The 17,966-nt window shown below is 36.2% G+C and overlaps 1 protein-coding gene across 2 annotated transcripts; it reads right to left on the bottom strand.

The window, feature by feature from the left end:
- Positions 1-7,113: 7,113 nt before the first annotated feature.
- LOC104595521 (GATA transcription factor 24) lies at positions 7,114-17,359 on the bottom strand. Of its 2 annotated transcripts, none has more exons than XM_010256274.3 (7): positions 16,701-17,357; positions 16,487-16,567; positions 16,270-16,403; positions 11,052-11,162; positions 10,760-10,865; positions 7,523-7,597; positions 7,114-7,435 (listed from the first exon to the last, which is right to left on the bottom strand). In XM_010256274.3, the coding sequence occupies exons 1-7, from the start codon at positions 17,028-17,030 to the stop codon at positions 7,334-7,336; spliced, it is 939 nt and encodes a 312-aa protein (XP_010254576.1). In that variant the 5' UTR covers positions 17,031-17,357; the 3' UTR covers positions 7,114-7,333. The 2 variants fall into 2 exon arrangements, 1 of the variants encoding a protein (XP_010254576.1); XR_016076378.1 differs by having other exon boundaries at positions 7,362-7,435; positions 7,523-7,605; positions 16,701-17,359.
- Between the last annotated feature and the right edge of the window lie 607 nt (positions 17,360-17,966).

Here is a 17,966-nt window from a genome sequence, read left to right as displayed (position 1 = left end):
AACATGATGATGTATGTTGATGCCTTCTTACCTTCACAATCGACACCCTGATCATCGTCCACGTACAATAATTGTCATATTATTAAAGCAAATGCAAATAATAATTAATTTATTCTATCGCATGAAATAAACTTAGAGACGTTTTGATGGTAACAGCTGAAATGGCTGAACCGAAAAGCTTATAGCTTTTGCCTTAATAAGATTTTAAGGAGGTTGTAGTCCTCTTAATGGCCGAGGCTGTAAATAATTCAATTCAGCAATTTCCGCTATTAGCGTATGATCCCTTTTTGAGCTTTTATTCTACCATCTAATTCTTGCTTCAAGGGCAACAACACAACCACCATTCTCTCTCTCCAAAATTTATTTATAGTAAGACCTACCATTTGCCTACCACTAAACTATTGGGTAGGAATTGGTCAGGGCTACAATACAAACCATCGACAGCTAATTAGCACTTGCCTGAATTTCACACCACCCCTTTCCTAGGTTTTACTTGACATTCCAACGTTCTTGTATAATACATGTTGCCCATGTAAAGAGAGAGGCAAGAGACAGAACATGTTATTAGTGTGCGGATAAATTACTTATCCATCTTACAGGAGGGTATCAGGTACCTAGGTAATTGATACTCTCCGATATCTTAACTTATCATATGACTCAATATAGCAGCATATGAATGCAAGGATTTTGACCCATTTCTCATTTGACCAACTTAGCCCTCTGCTAAATACCAACAAACAAACAGGGCCTATGTATTTCAAGTTACATAACCGGTCACAATCAAATGCACCATATTCATCGAGAACGATTACGACCTTTTATTTGGAATATGTCAATGCACTACTATATCTACTTTTCTCATTCCACAAATAATGAAAAGTATCCTTCTTTAAAAGGGCATTTCTGCTATCATATGGATTTTATAATTAGAAGGAAAATATTGTTGCTTGTGTTTTGAGAATTCAATAGGGACCAGAACAAAGTGCAAGCTTTGTTGGATGGAGTTCACATCTGCACCTCACCCAGCGCGCCCCACAGCACATCTGAGCAAAGTGCAAATGTGCTGTGGGGCGTTTTTGGAACTCCCTTGGATGTTGATCGTGGAGTTTTCATTTTTTCAAGAATTAAATTTTTTGGATTTCAGTGCTTCCACCCAATTATGGTTATGATACTCTCTACTTGATTGTTCTATATAAGTTTATTTATTTATATATATATAATTGGCCATTACATTAAATTTAAACAACCAATTACAGCCTTGAAATTGACATATGTACAAGATAAACCAAAACTGAAAAAAAAAATAATGGTCATTTACTAAAACTTTCCCCATAGTTTCATGTAATTATTAAAACTTACTTTATAGTATGCAATTAATATACTTAATTGACCTTTTATTAGATGGAAATTGAAAATAACATTTTTGACCCTAACGTTCATTTGAACCAAGGTTCAAAGTATCGATAAATATTGTATCGGAACCTTCCCGATACACCCCTACAGGGGGTGTTTTGGGTCAGCAAGTGGTTCAAGGGGTAGACCGGCCTTAAATCAGCCCCTCTGAATCAGATTCGAAAAATAAAAATAAAATAAAAAAAAGAATGCCAATACACCCTATCAGCATATCGCCTTGTATTAATACTTTGAATCTTGATTTGAACAAATTTAATAAAAATATCATTCTTGCCCCTAATAAAAAGTTGATTGTTTCTTGAATGATTATGATCCCACCTTGTGAAAAGTTGATTAAAAAGACCTTCCAACAACAAATTAAACAAATGGGTAAAACCATAATTATGATGATGACCATGAGAACTTATTTGGAAGTAGAATCCTGGTGTGAGGCTTTTTCCTATTGATCAAGTCGTTGACTTCATTCATTTCAAGTGTAGCAATTTCTTATTAGATCCAATCAAGCATAATTTCCTTTCAATTATTGCTAGCACTAATTTATAAAATTCACTAATTCTAGTGTTGAAAATGAAAACTAATTGCCATTGTTTTTTTCCAAAGAAAACTAGTGGCTTTACCAAAAGATTGGCAACTTTTTGAAAGGTCCGTGTATTTTCATAAAAGACAAAGTAAGTGCTTCTTTCAAAAGCTACATCTTTTTTTTTTTTTTTAACCTTTTTTCTTTAACCCTTTTGACTCTTTGTAGAGACAGGAATCTTCTTCTCAAATCCTAAATGCATTTTTTACCCATTTAAGGTAGTAAACTCTAAAAAAAGAGGCGCTGATTGCTTTTCTTTTCTTTTTTTGGGTAGAATAAGAAAGCCAATTATGATAGAAAATTTTACACTTTTTGAATATTGGAAGCAAGCATCCTTCAAGCTCCATTTGAAAGGAGTATAAATACAAATGTTTAGAGCGCAAAACCTTGTATTTTGTATGTATATTTGTATTGTACATATTTGCATTTGTAAGCCTCAAAGGCTAAATCTATAGTACATTCACCTCACTGTGAAAACAAAAGATATGGTTGATTGAACAATGACAAGTACATCTTGTTAAATGTGAAAGTACATTTAGTGAAACATGAACTAATAAAAAGTAAGTAGACTTTAATGTGACTGGTTGAAATATAGATTTAATGTGCAACCAGTATTAATGAATGTGCCCTTGTTGGACTCTCCTTTAAAACACACTTTTGATGGATGTATAATAAGCACTATATTAAATGCTTAATTCTTTTTTTTTTTTTTCTCATGATGGTGTTCAAAATGGTTAGTTGTAATGCTTCAAAGGGTATTTGCTTCTTAAATTTAGGTAAACTAAAGTTATCATCCATATAGGTGATAGCAAGGTTCAAAATACATAAACATGTTATCACACTATATGCATTAGTTTTTGAATCCATCAAAATGCCAAATATTAGGGGTTAAGAGGAAAGGTCATTTTCGGTTGTTAATACCCTTTCTTGACAATCTTTGTTAGGGTGTCAATGGATTGCTTTTGGATTGGACCTTGTCCAAATCAAAATCAATTTAAACAGATTGGACGGACCAATTAGACATGTTGAATTTGACCAGTCCAGACTTAATGATCCAAAGTATCTATTGGCTTGGATTGGACTTAGTCCATCTATAATGAATTTATATTGGATTGAACCAATATTTAGTCCATTGATAGAAGATAAGAATACAGGTATCAATGGACCAGGTTTAGATTAGAATCGATCTAAATTAAAACCAATTTAAATAGATTGAATGGTCTAGGCATTGAATTGGACCAATCCAAAATGGTTCAAAGTATTCATCAAATTAGATTGGACCTAATCTATCTGTATTGGACCAAATCAAATCCAATTGATGCCCCTAGATTCTCTTATTCAAAATTTAAAACTTGAAACCAAGAGTATCGTCCCTTTGAATCTCTCAATATACAATTTTTGGATTGTGCATGTCAATACTTTGAACCATGGGTGGTAAAAGTGATTCATTAATTTTCCTTGTCCCATTATAATTCCTTTTCCAAACTAGAGTTTTAAAAGTGCATGTGCGCAAATTCTATAGCCATACGAAAGTAAAAAAGTGACTTATCAAAAAATACAAAACAAAAAGTGCGTTAAATTCTAACTTTAATGAGATTTATAAAATGTCCATAATACCATCTAAACAGAATATCAAACAACCTTTTATGACCATTAACCTTTCGTAAATTATTTTGATGCACATGGATTACTGTTTTACAAATTTAAAATGAGAAAAGTATCTTTATCAAAACAAAGAAAGAAAAAAGTAAAGGACAACCGTATCTCCTTGTCATGTTTTAAAAGATTTGATTTTACCCGCCATCATGTCTCATATCTTTTAGATGCATCATTATGATCCTTATCTAATCCAACTTTGTCTGCAAGCCTTTAAGGAGATGGGATTAGCTGAACGCGATACATCAGTGATAAAATACATGGAACCCATAAATTCTATTCACGAGATCAATACATTACGGAACGCCACCTTATTTTATCATTGGTATGGTTTCATAAAAGTTGTTAAATGAAAATTTTGGAGTTACAAGGTGCCGATTAGGTAGTTGGTAAGACCTCATGTTAGTTGTAGTGGATACTTGGGGATTGAATCCTGCTTGCACCAGGGTTGGGGATGGACTATCCCCTGGTTGTGTAGTCCAGAAAAATTGAGAACCAGTCAGGTAACCAGTTCCATTTCACTCTAAAACTGCTTTTTGGCCAAAAACAGTTGATTTGGTCAGCGATTCACTGGCCCGGGCGATTGAACTATCAACCCGAACAATAATTTTTGATCTTTTTTATTATTATTATTTTTTTAATTTTAAGTCAAAACGGGTCACTTATTCGAACTGAACGATTGATATATGCACCACTAATACCCCACCCATTCTCTAAATTGAATGGTTGCAGGAATCTAATCTACATCTATACTAAAATCAATTTGGACGGATTGGATGGACTAATAAAATGTATTGAATTGGACTAATCCAATCCAATATATTTATTAGATTGGATTGGACCTAATCCGTTTATAATAAATTTATATTGAATTGGGTGATGTGGTCCATTGATAGATAAGAATATAGATATCAATGAATTGAATTTGGATTGAAACCAATCTAAACTAAAATGAATTTAAACTTAAATGGTTCAGACCAGACATTAAATTGAACCGGTTCAAAATATTCATTAAATTGGATTGCATCTGATCCATTTATAATGGACTTACATTGGACTGGATTAGACCAAATCCAGACTAATTAACATCCCTAGGGCAACCTGCCATGACCGTAGAGCTTCACACTCTTCTGTCAATTCCCCCGACCAGAAGAAAACAATGGGATTGCTTGTCACGGCATGATCCATATCAGTTTGGTCAAAGTCTTGTGTTTTGTATATATTTATATTTGTACATATTTACATTTTAAAGCCGAGTCATAATGATAAAATGCCCACTGACACAAGTTATAGAGGCCTAAGAAACAAAAACAAAAATAGACACTTGAGAAAATTTTGGAAGAATAAAAAAAAAGGTAATCCACGGAAAACAAGCAAGTTTGTTTAGTTAGATAAAAGCTGCCGATACATCTAACCATGAAAAAATAAACTTTTAGGTAGAGACAAAGGAAGAGTCAAAGAGACAAGTCAAGACCAAATACAGTTACGGCAATCAGAATGGCAGAAACAGCAGAAGTAACAGAAGCTGTTATATTATACTACTATACTAGCACGTGACATGTAGATATGGGTGGGGTATAAGGGAGAGTGTAATTTTGAACAGTTGGAATCTGGCAACAACCTATCAAATCAAGATGTCAGCAACTCATACCTATATTACTTATAAAAGAGAGCGAATGGCTCTTTATTTTGAAATTTTTATCCTTTTGTTTGATAATACAATAGGCATATGTCTTTTACTTTTACTTTAAAAACTGCCCATTTGTAACAGTTTAAAAATTGTTCATAAATTATAAATAGTTTTATCTTAAAGATATTATCATATCCATATGCATATGCAAATGCACGTATACATTTACTAATATTAAAAAAAAAGGGAACCTTTGTGCAAAATCATTGAAAATGACTATTTAAAGAATTCTGCCTGAATTCTGACTTCTTGGTTATACTTGTCCAGGGCAATATTCAAAAGTTTCAAAAATAATAATAAAAAAAAAACCAGAGATACTGGGGTGCAAATTGGCTATCGGATTTCAAGATTTTCCACCGTATTGGGCCTGGCCAAGCGGCAGTGCAGGAGCACTGGAGAAGGGACCCCTGACAAGAATTCTCTTCAGTGAAAATTATCCAAATACTTGAGACGGTTAAGTATTCAATTGCAAGTTGCCAAACCTTTCGTAATATCACAAACTTATTTATCTATCTGACCGGTTTATTGTCCTCAGAGAGAATCATACTCTCTTCCAACTTCCAATTAGATAAAAACAGTAACAACGATATTTGCGTCGTCTTATCGTAGGGGTGATCATTCTTGGCCCGGCCCAGCCCGCAAATTTCTGGGTCTGGGCCCAAGTTTTTGTGTGCCAGCACGCCTTGCCCCGAGCCCACATCAAGCCTGAAAGGTTTTGGGCTGGGCTTGAGCCTAACACTTCAAGCCCAGCCCGCAATATAATATATATATATTTTATGTTTAATATTTTATATAAAATATATAAATTTTAAATTATAATATATAAATAAATATTAATTAGTTGACACATGTCAATACATGTGTGAACTCTTTTAATAATAGCACTCAATATTTAGTGTTGTTCCAAGTCCCATATTGCTCAAGAATGAGAATAGATGCCTAGCCTTCATCTATAAAAAGATAGGTAAACCATGCCAAACCAACTCTATGAATTAAATTAGGCCAGTGCCTTTTTTTAATTTACCTTGTGCTTGCGTCATGAAGTTTTTTTAAATATATTACATGCAATTTAATTTAATTTAAAATTTGTATTATTAGATGTCATGGGCCTGGAAATCGTTTTTTTTTTGGGACAAGTACCAGGCCCATGATCACCCCTGTCTAATCGTTTTTTTTTTGGGACAAGTACCAATCAGCCTCAGAATTTACTAGGCCCAAAGTACGGGGGGAATGCATCCTGACCATTAATTGATGTCAAATTCACGGGCAGGATGTGGTTTATAGAGGGGAGAGGGCTAGTTGTAGGGGGGGCTGGAATTAAGAATCATCGTGTGTTTCCGTACTTTTCCCTTTTTTTTTTTTTTTTGTTTTGCTGGCATAGGTCAAACACTCAAACGGTTAGAGAAAGGGAAGGCCTACCATACGAATACCTGACCAAAACATTTCTTATACATAGTCACAGAGGGCATATAGATTTCCCTGAAAAATGGTTTACCTGAGATTCCCGTAGGAAATTCTCAAGAAAATAAGCCCTTTCTATGTTAAAGTCTTCTTTTTTTTTTGCAAGTGTTTCACTGTTTCTCCGTTAAAGTCTGTGATAGCTTTCATAGCCATGTTTTTCCCAAAATGACATTATGGCTACAAATATTTTATGGTTGTAGGAGTGGTCTGTAGTGTTTGGAAAAGTCCCTAACCCCTGTTCTCTGATTAGTTTATTTATTTATTTTTTAGGGCGTGAGAGGCAATAATCCGTGGGTTTTGAACATAAGAAAGAAAGGACGCCAAATTGAGCCTTACTAGTTATTAATATGAAAATATTGGTGAACAATATAAGCTAGGAAAATGATCTCATGTATTTATCAAAACACTAGATCATCTGTACAATCTATAACAGCGAGCCGGAAGAAATTAATGGAAAACCTTCTATTCCTTTGAGATCTGATGTTAGTGGCAACCTAAATGGCCTTGCCAATGGGGAAGGAATTGAAGCATAACAGTTAATGTGCCGCTGTCACAGTTGAGTTATCTCCATTAGAGGAAGTAACAACTTCTGCGGTTATCTCTCTGGTGGTACCGACAGCAGATTCAATAGCTAAAACCTGTGAAGAAAACCAAAAAAGAAGAGACTATTACTACTACAAGGAATAATCTAATAGGCCAAGATTTCACATTTCGGTGATACATGCCTGTCCAGTTGGGTTCACAACAGGATGATCCTGGGCTCCAACAGTCGAAGCCTTCGAAAGATCTCTTAAAGTCCCCTGCAGGTCTCCCAGCATCAACAGGTAAGGCAACTCAATAAATCACCACAAAAAATAGTTAATCCTTTAACAAAAAATTGATTGAGCCTAAATGGGCTGGACTCTCTTTTTTTTTCAACTTTGGAATATGTAATATTAACTATACTAAACTGAAGCACAAAATTCATGGATTTTTAACACAAAGATTAACAGATTTAATACACATTGCCAAAAGCCGTGCCTTCAATATTGTTAACATCCCAGGCTGTTACTCTTGTTGCTCCATCATGGAAATTTCGCTTTCTGATGTGCTTTGACACTGGGTAAATCAATGAGAAAATAATGCCATTTAAACAACAAAACAGTAATTGGATGCATTTATGCTTCAGTTGGTCCCTGGGGTTGAGGTCATTATAAAATTAGAACGCAGGAACCCTATCCATATTACTCAACCCCTGACTCAATTGGTCTTGAATTCTGCTAGCAAGTTGGCTGGAAGATTTGTCAGGGAAGGGGGGGTATGGAAACTTGAAACACAAGATTCCTGTCCATATCATTGAACTCTTGGGCTGTTCACTAGTCAATTTTGATTTTTTCCCCATCTTGTAGAAAGTCTCATTTGGGTCCTCTTGTAACAGTTCTGCTGTGTCCCTCTTTTAGATGCATTAAGACATTGTTTTCCTAGTCTAACTTGATTTTTTTAACATTACAAGATAGTCCACAGGAGTGCTTTCAATTTCTTATGATACATTTGTGATTTATAGCAATAAAAGGGAAAACAAATAAACTAACCTTAACACCTGTTCTTGCTACACAATTAGATTTAAGCTGTCAAAAGGTACAAAGAGGCCCTGTATGAAGCTACATACAAATCTTGTCTGCCAAGTTTCTCTTTATCTCTCTATTTAGAACATGACATCAAATCTTTTTGGAGGACAAATAAGAAGATAGAAAAATGCCACTTTTACTACTAAGTTCAGAAGCCTTACATGCCAATCAGGCTTTCTTCCAAAATTCTAGGAAACGAAAATATATGTTTCACAAGTTGACAACATCTAGCCATCAAGTTTTTCATTGTCAAAAAACAAAAGCTTTCAAATTGTCATGGAATCTAAAAATTCCCTTCTTTCATATAGATAGAAAAGTTGGCAAATAAGCTCCAGGGTCGAAATTTTTCATTGTCTGAGTCAGTGGCTCAGATATGCATCCCCCTCAAAGCTAAACCTTTCCCGAACAAATGTTTCTGCCGGGTTCCCCCAGGCCCCATACCCTTTACAAATATGCAACAGTGCACACAAAAGAATAAAAAGAGAAAAAGGATCCCATTAATTTTTTTCTCCACCATTCAACAATATCCTAACTTGCCCATCTAAATGGCACTCATTCCCACCAAGAGAGATCTCAAAGAGAGTGAAGAAAAAGCCAAACTTCTGTCAACTTTTGGTGAAGAGAACCACGTAGTCACTGTCAATGTGTTCTTGCCTTTATATATTAAAAAATGTCCCCTTCCCTTTTTGCATGCGGAAATAAGAAGAAAATAAAAGATAGAAAGAATGAATGAAAGAGAGGGAAAAGTGAAAAAGAAAAAGAGTGATAGCTGAAGGTGGAAGACCTTAGCAGAGTAACATTGATATGTGATAGACATGAGTATTCAAAATTTGTTATATCTAGGTAATCCCAATTAATGGAGGTGGGGTCTAGATATGTAAGTCCTATTTCCATTCCTCTATTGCCTCTCAGTATGTGGCAATACTTTTTTATTTTCTGGATAAGTTTGTTATATCTAGGTAATCCCAGAGGAAATTTCCTGACTTCATTATTGTGGCCACTTGTGAGAAAATGTAGAATCCAGTCCCACCTTTTCACAGTTCATGGACAAAAAAGAAGCAAAATGAAGAAAGTTATCTGTTTTGGTAGCAAATGATTAATCAAAATGAATTCATCAAAAATTAAAAGATTGATCAAAATGAAATATGAGATAGCAAAAAGACAAATTACAAGGACAAGCAAGGCACAATTTGTAATTGAACAAGGACCAAAGCCTCAATGGGTAATCGAGCAAGGTACAATTATCTTGTAAATATATCATCCCAATACAACTCAGAACTTGATGTTGTCACCCTTGGTTATTGACCAATAAATTGGACCTTAGGACCCATTTAAATGAGACATTTACTCTGACAGCAAGGCCCTTGGCTCCCTAACTAAATACCTCAAGGAATTATAAAAAAAAAAAAAAAAAAAAAAACTAAATAGCTCAAGGTCCCTAGGACATCCAAGCCACTCTTCATTAACTTGGTAAGAACCAGTTAGACTCCCTCTACCTCCATCTCTACTCACTAAAAGCCAAGAGAAGAGAATAAGTCAAACTCTCTAATAAAAGAGCTAAAATCAGCTCTAGTGGAGTCACTTGCACCTACAACTTTAGTTTAAGCAAAAAGATTTATAAAAATGAAATATGAAACAAAAAAGACAAGGACTAGCATCCGACAGCTAGGTGCAAGGACCAAAGCCCCAATTGGTAATCGAGCAAGGTACAATTATCTTGGAAATATATCATCCCAATACAACTCAGAACTTGATGTTGCCACCCTTGGTTATTGACCAATAAATTGATGAAACTTAGGGCCCATTTAAATGAGATGTTTATTCTGATGGCAAGCCCTTGGCTCCCTAACTAAATACGTCAAGATGACAAGAGGTTATATGGATATTCAACAATTAGAGTGATTGCATGTCTCACATCAAACCAATGACACTAGGGTGGCACAAGGTTGGATAATATGAAAATGACATCAAAGAATTTCCAATGCTAGAAAACATGTCACCAGGTTAGCCAACATAAAAAAGATATGCTTGGTAAGGAGGACCTCTAAGTCTAACCATATTATGTGGCACAGAACTTCCTTTGTCCCCCGATTTTAGTCCTGACTCTTGCTCTATACTAATCATTTCTTTTCTTTGTGCTCCTTTCTTTGGCACCTATATGCCCCCTCCCCTTCCCTTTTTACTCTTTCTTCTCATGATAGTTTTTTCATCAGAAAAAAACAAAATAAAATGAAATGTGATCAAGTGAAATGAAGCAAGGAAAAGCAAGAGCTAAGTTATTCTTTTCCAATATGATTGAATTGAATGTAGCAATGAAAAAAAATCGTAGAAATCAACACCTATGGGTACACCAACCTTGTTTGCCCACATAAGTCCACATGCATTGCACAGGGTCCTGGGGCCAGCTGGCCCACGACGCATCATAGGAGTGGACTTTGAGCTAGTGCCACAGTGTAGACATCTATATACAACATATGAAGATTAAAAAAAAAAACTACAGCAAAAGTAAATCATGTCACACACCACAGTAAAATAAAAGGATAAAGGATAAAAATAAAGATAAAAACAAAACGAAGATAAGAAGAAAAGGCAAATATGTGAATGTTATTATTACATATTTTCCTCAGAAGATGGTTTGGGGACTCACAAAGTTTCTTGTTGCAAATCCTCTTGTCCAGAACCTGGTGTACCACTTGACGAACCCATTTCATCAGAACTTACCTTAGATGATGTGAACTGACCCTTTTTACGCTGCATCCTGATAAAGTGATGGGTTCCAAAATCAAAATTTTCTTGAAATGATAGCTTAGTTTAAGCATAACATCTCCAATAAATTTATGCTAATCCAAAGCTGGTTTGCATGCTTTGTAAAAAGTACATCAAGAATTTGCTAGTTGAAAAGGGATAACATGTCAGCACAAAATAAATTTAGTTTACCATAATCTTGCATGTCTACTGGAATGTAGGCATGTATACATCCATTCTACCTGGAGCAAAGTTTGAAAAAGATAAAAGGAAACTATGCATATGCATATATAGATAGAAAGATTGATAGATACATTCTTCTTTACATAATTTCAATGATAAGAAAACAACAGTATGCCCACCTAAGAAAAACAAAGGTTACCTAAATACGCATGTCTATGAATTGCAGACTATTTTTTTTATCAATAACAGAATTTCATTAAATTAATAATATGAACAACAGTACAGCAATTAGAGAGTTAAAAAGGCTTAACACTCTCAAGAAAGCAACAACAAGCTCACAATACAGCCCAGTACAAATGAATCCTTCCCACACTCTGCTTTGTCAAAGCATCTGCAAAGGCATTTGCTGTTCTTTTCACCCACTGAAACTTTATTTCCATCCCCCCTAGTTAGCCATTTGATTTCCTTTCTTTTCATTAGCGAACTTCCAAAGACCACTTCCCCTCTGCAGCCAGCTCAACACCAACTTTGAGTCCCCTTCAATAATTAATTTTTGTATATTCAGTTCCTTACTCCTTCTAATACCTTCAATACAGCATAGATTTCAGCTCTCAAAGAATCCCCAATCCCAATGGAGCCTGAATACAATGCCAACACTTTCCCCTCCTCATCTCTGAAGACACCTCCTACACCTGAAGGGCCTAGGTTACCTTCACTACTCCCATCAAAATTTAGCTTTATAAAGCCATTGCCAGGTGGTGACCACACAAGAGAAGCCGTAGACCAAGCCCAAGCCGAATTGGCCACTTCCACCCAGCTATTCAACAACATATCAGTAGACACATCATCAAAAAGTTGCACAGATTTAGCCAATGCACTACCCTAACTGTTATGGCTTCAATAATTCCTTCTTTGCTTCTTTCCTTTTCGGAGAAAATTCTAGAATTCCTTTCCTCCCATAAAGTCCAGCATGTAGCAGCCCTCACACATCTCCACACAATCCTTCCCTTTCTTTTAGGCCATCTAAAGAACGAGGAGCTAAAAAGACTTTGGATGTTTGATAGGAGGGGGGGGGGGGGGGGGTGTCCACCTGCAACCAAAGAGAGAAAGAAACCATTCCCAAATAGCAGAAGCAAAATGGCAAGAAATTAACAAGTGGTATGAGCTTTCACCATCGACCTTACAGAGAATGCACCGACTCGGAGACAAGCACCAATAAGGCCTTTTCCTTTGGAGTAAGTCACATGTGTTACATCTTCCCAAGAAAGCTTCCCAACAAAAAAGCTCCAAACCTTGGAGGAATCGGCTCACTCCAAACTTCCTTAACCAGGAAAGGGTCATTGTTAGAGGGCAAAAGGGATTTGAAAAAGGAAACACAAGAGAATGACCTAGAATGAGTTAAAGTCCATAGCCTCTTATCCCTCTCAGAGGGATCCAACACCACCTTAGTCCTAGAGCAAAGGTCATACCTGATGTGTTGCAGAAAAGAGGGTAGAACTGCATATATGGATTTCCAAGGAGAGGTACCAGTTAATCTTGCTGAAGTCCCTGTATTCCAACCAGTCCACAGCTTTCCCCTTTCACCTTCCAACCTCCACAGCCATTTTCCCAACAAAGCTTCATTTTTTTTTTTTAATATTACCTAAACCCAACCCTCCACCAGCCCTACTTTTAGAGACCAATTCCCAATTTACCCTGTGATCCTTTTTTCCTCCCCTAGTTCCCACAAAAAATCTCTCATCAACTTTTCCAAAATTCTACTTATCTCCACTGGGATTCTAAAGATTAATAAATAATACACAGACAAACTTGCCAATGTAGATTTAATCAAAATGATTCTGCCACCCAGAGATAAGTAATTCTTCTTCCAAGAGGCTAACTTCTTCCGAAACCTATCAATTACAAGGCTCCAAAAACTCTCTTCCTTCGGATTATCCCCAAAGGGCAGCCCCAAATATTTCATAGGCCATTGAGCCATAACACACACCAAAGCTTCTGCCCTTTCCCTTATAGCTCCCTCTTCCATATTCAGCCCCACCACACATCTCTTATCAAAATTCACCCTCATATTTGACATCAGTTCAGAGACTTGAATCACCAACTTCAAATTTCTGGCCCATCTCACATCCTCCCCCTTACAGGGGGAAATAGTATCACCATCAAACTGTAAGTGGGTAATTATTGCATACTAAATATGGATAAATATAATCTTTTTTGCACAGGATTCAAATGTCTAAAATTAACAATAGATGCTTAAGAAAGGACATCCCATTGTTTGAAAAGCCAAAATGCTAATGGTGTTACATATCTTCAGTCTAACCTAATATTATCCAAATAATTAGCCATGAGTTGTCATAAAGATTAATAGACATCCACTGCCACTCCATCAACAAAATTCTGTTCTATAACTAAAATTCCATCCTTCATCAGTTTTAGCTCGAATCCCATTTTATGTATTTCCCCATAATTTGATCCTTCTCAAATATCAAAAACAAACATTAAAATATAAAAGCACTCACTTTAGCTATGCTGGTACACTTTTCATGCATTTAAATCCCAATAACCATATTCAAATAAATATTGATCTAGTCATTAAATTCACCTATGAGGTGTTTTTTAAGAAGTCTATGTCCCAGGTGACTTTTGTCCAACATAACTGTGTGACATCCAGCACCACTTGTTGAAGCACAACCTCAGGAGAAAACTCCTACTGAGCCTTAGTGTCAATTCCTTTACTGAGCAAGGATCATCATTTAGAAAATCATATTCAATGATCTTCCAGGAGTTGAATAGAATGTCATTTTCCTTGTTGAAAAGGTGTCCAAGCCTCCAAGGCCTGAATCTTGAGGCAAGGCTTTAAGAAAAAAGGCCTTCCAATGCAACCTTCCCAGACCCATAAGGTCCTGCTTCAATGCGTGGGTGAATGAAGCATTAACTGTTCTGTCCGTTCATGCTTCTCTATAGTCCATTTTTTAATTACTTCATTTTCTCTACAATCTCTTTATGAGCATCTGTTCTTTTATTCCTTTTCCTGGGAAATTTTTATTACCCATTGGTGTGTATTAATGACCAAATGTTGGCTAATAAACCCCCGTTGTCCTATTCATTTAGGAGATTCAGTTTCTAGCTTTCTGAATAGCCTGTTTTTCCATGCATAAAGAAATCTAATGACCGAAGAAGTTCATTTCCCAAGAAGATACCTGAAAAAATGTCCCAGTTCCTTGCTACAGTTGAGTGTATTTCTGAAGAACTAATGTTTTCATATTTGGATGCCAATCAAAATCATCAACTCCAGGAGACATCAGCTCACAATTTAGACCAGTCTTCTCAAACAAGTAACAGCCTTGATGTTTTTCATTGATCTTATCACCATTAGAGTGGCAATCATGGGGTTGGCTACATGAATCGTGTTCCATCATTCCATTCTGTTTATATACAAGAAAGAAATTAAGACACTTTTCTATAAATTACATGAGTCAGTAGGCCTCATGTACATGGTGTTTAGCATGGCTACGTTTTATGTATGCCGTTTTGCTTCAAAAAGCAACACAACACCATGAACATGTTCTAGTTTTCACTTTTCAATATGCCGATGAGGGGAGGGGGTTGCTGCAATGCCCCCAGCCCCCCTGAAAGATAAAAACATCAGAAAAGATGTTTCCTTCAACACTACTAACACGAAATTCTAGGTATTGCTTTGCACTGCTTTTCAAGACAAAACAGGTGTTTAGCAAACATGCCCATTTACTTTTTCTGTTTCCTCTAACATGCTGATGTGGCAAAACTTGTGCAAAACAGTTGTTAAGCACAACCATGCCAAACACCACCAAAATAGGCTAGCTACTATTCAGTTTGGTAGATTATTTCCCACAGCTGGCCTAACAAAACAGGTGTTTAGCAAACATGCCCATTTACTTTTTCTGTTTCCTCTAACATGCTGATGTGGCAAAACTTGTGCAAAACAACAGTTGTTAAGCACAACCATGCCAAACACCACCAAAATAGGCTAGCTACTATTCAGTTTGGTAGATTATTTCCCATAGCTGGCCTCCCTCATTCTAGAAGCACTGAAGCATAACTTTGATGCCTTCAGGAACAGATGCAGCCTTCTAGAATGGAGGAGCAAGATACAGGAGGAAAGAACTTATGGCTTGTCCTACTGGGTCAGAAGATTTGTTTCATGTAGAGATGAAAGCCCTAGTACAACTGTACAAGGGCTCACAATAATAGGGTCCATTATATCAAGAACATGTAAAGGTGGAAGACTGATTCACAACTTGCCAGCAACTGGATCAGAGAAGGTAGTGATAGTCATCATCATGTTAGAGAGGCAAGAGCATGTACCTTTTATCCCTACATCAATGATCTGTAATTCTGTAAGGATTATTTCTTCCACATTTTAAATCCCAATTAAACTGGAAGAGCAATTTAAAATTCAATCAAGATTCAAGAACTTCAAGATATTCTATTTTAGTAACCAATTGCAAATTTCCCTAGTTAACTACAATTAGAAATTGCATTGAATTCTTTGGTAATGCCCATTCTGTTTTGTATATAAAAGACAGAAGCATAGATATTTGCTGATCCAAATGGTTATGAGGAGAGCTAACCTCCTCCGCCCTGTATATATGACAAAAGCGTTATTTTTTTAGGGGAAGAAATGAAACTCAATTAATACATGTCATTGTTACTTATCAAATGTTTAAATGATGAAAGGGTGGATCGCCACCTTAAATCTAGATATCTAGAAAAGTAAGGGACACCCAAACCACATGGATGTCTCCCTGGAACCCCAACTGCTTAAGGTAGAACCGTAGAACAATAACCAGAATACCCTCATAATTGCGTAATAACATCATAAAAATGTCACTTGAAGAGATAGTTTCTCAATATATATATTCTTTAATGATAAAACCCTTATAAACTCTCTTTTTTACCTTAAAGCAACCTCTTTTCGGACAGTATAACGGATTTTCTTGTCAAAGCATCGCTCTTTTCTCTTTTCACGAAACCTACTTAAAGAAGCAGCTCTCTGAGTTAGACTTGAACGTCGTGGATACGCAACCAAACCCTAAAAGAAAAGTGTTGGTAAGGGAAACATCAATAATGGTGAGAACAAGAATGTCAGCAGAGCTTGAATGACTGAGAAGACACCTTCTGAGGCTGAGAGGTTGGAACACCATGCATTGCAGAAGGTACTTCATACCCTCCCAACAATAACAACACCGCTTGTACCTGTAGAGGTAGATGAAAACCTCAAATATTCAGACATTAGATCCTAAAGAAAACTATTGTGAATTGCATTACAGTAGAACCAATGAAAACAACAATTCAAGTAAATTCGGCCAAGAAAAACAAATAATGAAACCTTTTCTGGGGAAACAGCGTCGAACACGTAAACTTCACCCTGAAACGAGAGGGTCAACTGATCCATGCCCTCACCTCGAGAGGGCAAGACGAAATTAGCGCCACTGAGGAAGGCGGAATCCGCAGGAACTTCATCAACAGTGTCCATTACCTCAACGGTACCCCCGATACCACCATCATCGAGAGTGTGAGCTTCGTAGCGGATATGAGGATTGTCGATAGAATCCCCAACCGCACTGCCATCTTCAGCTTCGATCTGGTTCGGTATATTCATGGATTGCATCCGATTAGCACGTCCGTAGATTGGTGACCGGCTATTCGTTTCAGGCATCCTTGCCGCATCACAGCCGCGAGGGAGGAAGCCTAATGAAGAATAAACCCTGGTTCTAGCTTCTATTTATCGTCGGACTTCTGAATTAAGATCACCCCTGCTGCACCGTTATGTCGAAATTAAAGAAAGAAACCCTAGAACCGGCGGGGAATGGTTTTCCGAATTCATTCCAGAGAAAGTGAAGGCAAACTCCTGGAGAGGACGACCGAGGGACGACCGAAATAGCCCTGGATAAAGAGGAAATTTACGATATATGCCTCCGGTTGATTGATATTTATAGTAGAGAGAGACTGTTAACGTGTACTTTGCAAAGACGAAAGCCGGCATTGGACTAATGAGGTGAGGGGACAGTACGGTATTTTATGGCGTGGACAGTGGACTGGTATGGACTATGGCGTCGCGGGTTGTTGGGAATGCGCAACAGGAATACCCACCATGTTTTCTGAAATTACAGGAGTACCCCGTGAGTTGATCTGGCTTCTGGGTGATTTGGTCCTCTCTTCGCTCTCCGGGTTTGACCCTAATTAAAAATAAGGATACTCGTATGAGATAATTTGGATATTGATGATATGGATAAAAAATATGAAAAATGTTTAAATATATAGAAATTATATATTTTAGTGGTATGTATGAAGAAATGTGTTATAATTAATATAGCAAAATGTATAAATATCACACAACTTTATTTATAATACATCAATCAAGAGTTTAAAACATTAATTATATAGATTTTTTATAAATCAATACATGCATAAAACCATTATTGTTTTATTTTTCTATTAAGGTCCAAGGCACGAAATATATACAATTATTATATCAATCGTTTTATATTTTAATATTTTTAATTTTTAATATTAACAAGAAAAATCAAGTTTGTAAATAATATGCTATTACAAAATATCAATTAGTAATTTGTAAAAATATATAATCTTAACT

Source organism: Nelumbo nucifera, chromosome 5, assembly GCF_055504915.1.
Source record: "Nelumbo nucifera cultivar China Antique chromosome 5, China Antique-T2T, whole genome shotgun sequence".
Lineage (NCBI taxonomy): Eukaryota > Viridiplantae > Streptophyta > Magnoliopsida > Proteales > Nelumbonaceae > Nelumbo > Nelumbo nucifera.
This window is presented reverse-complemented; position numbering and strand designations above follow the sequence as displayed.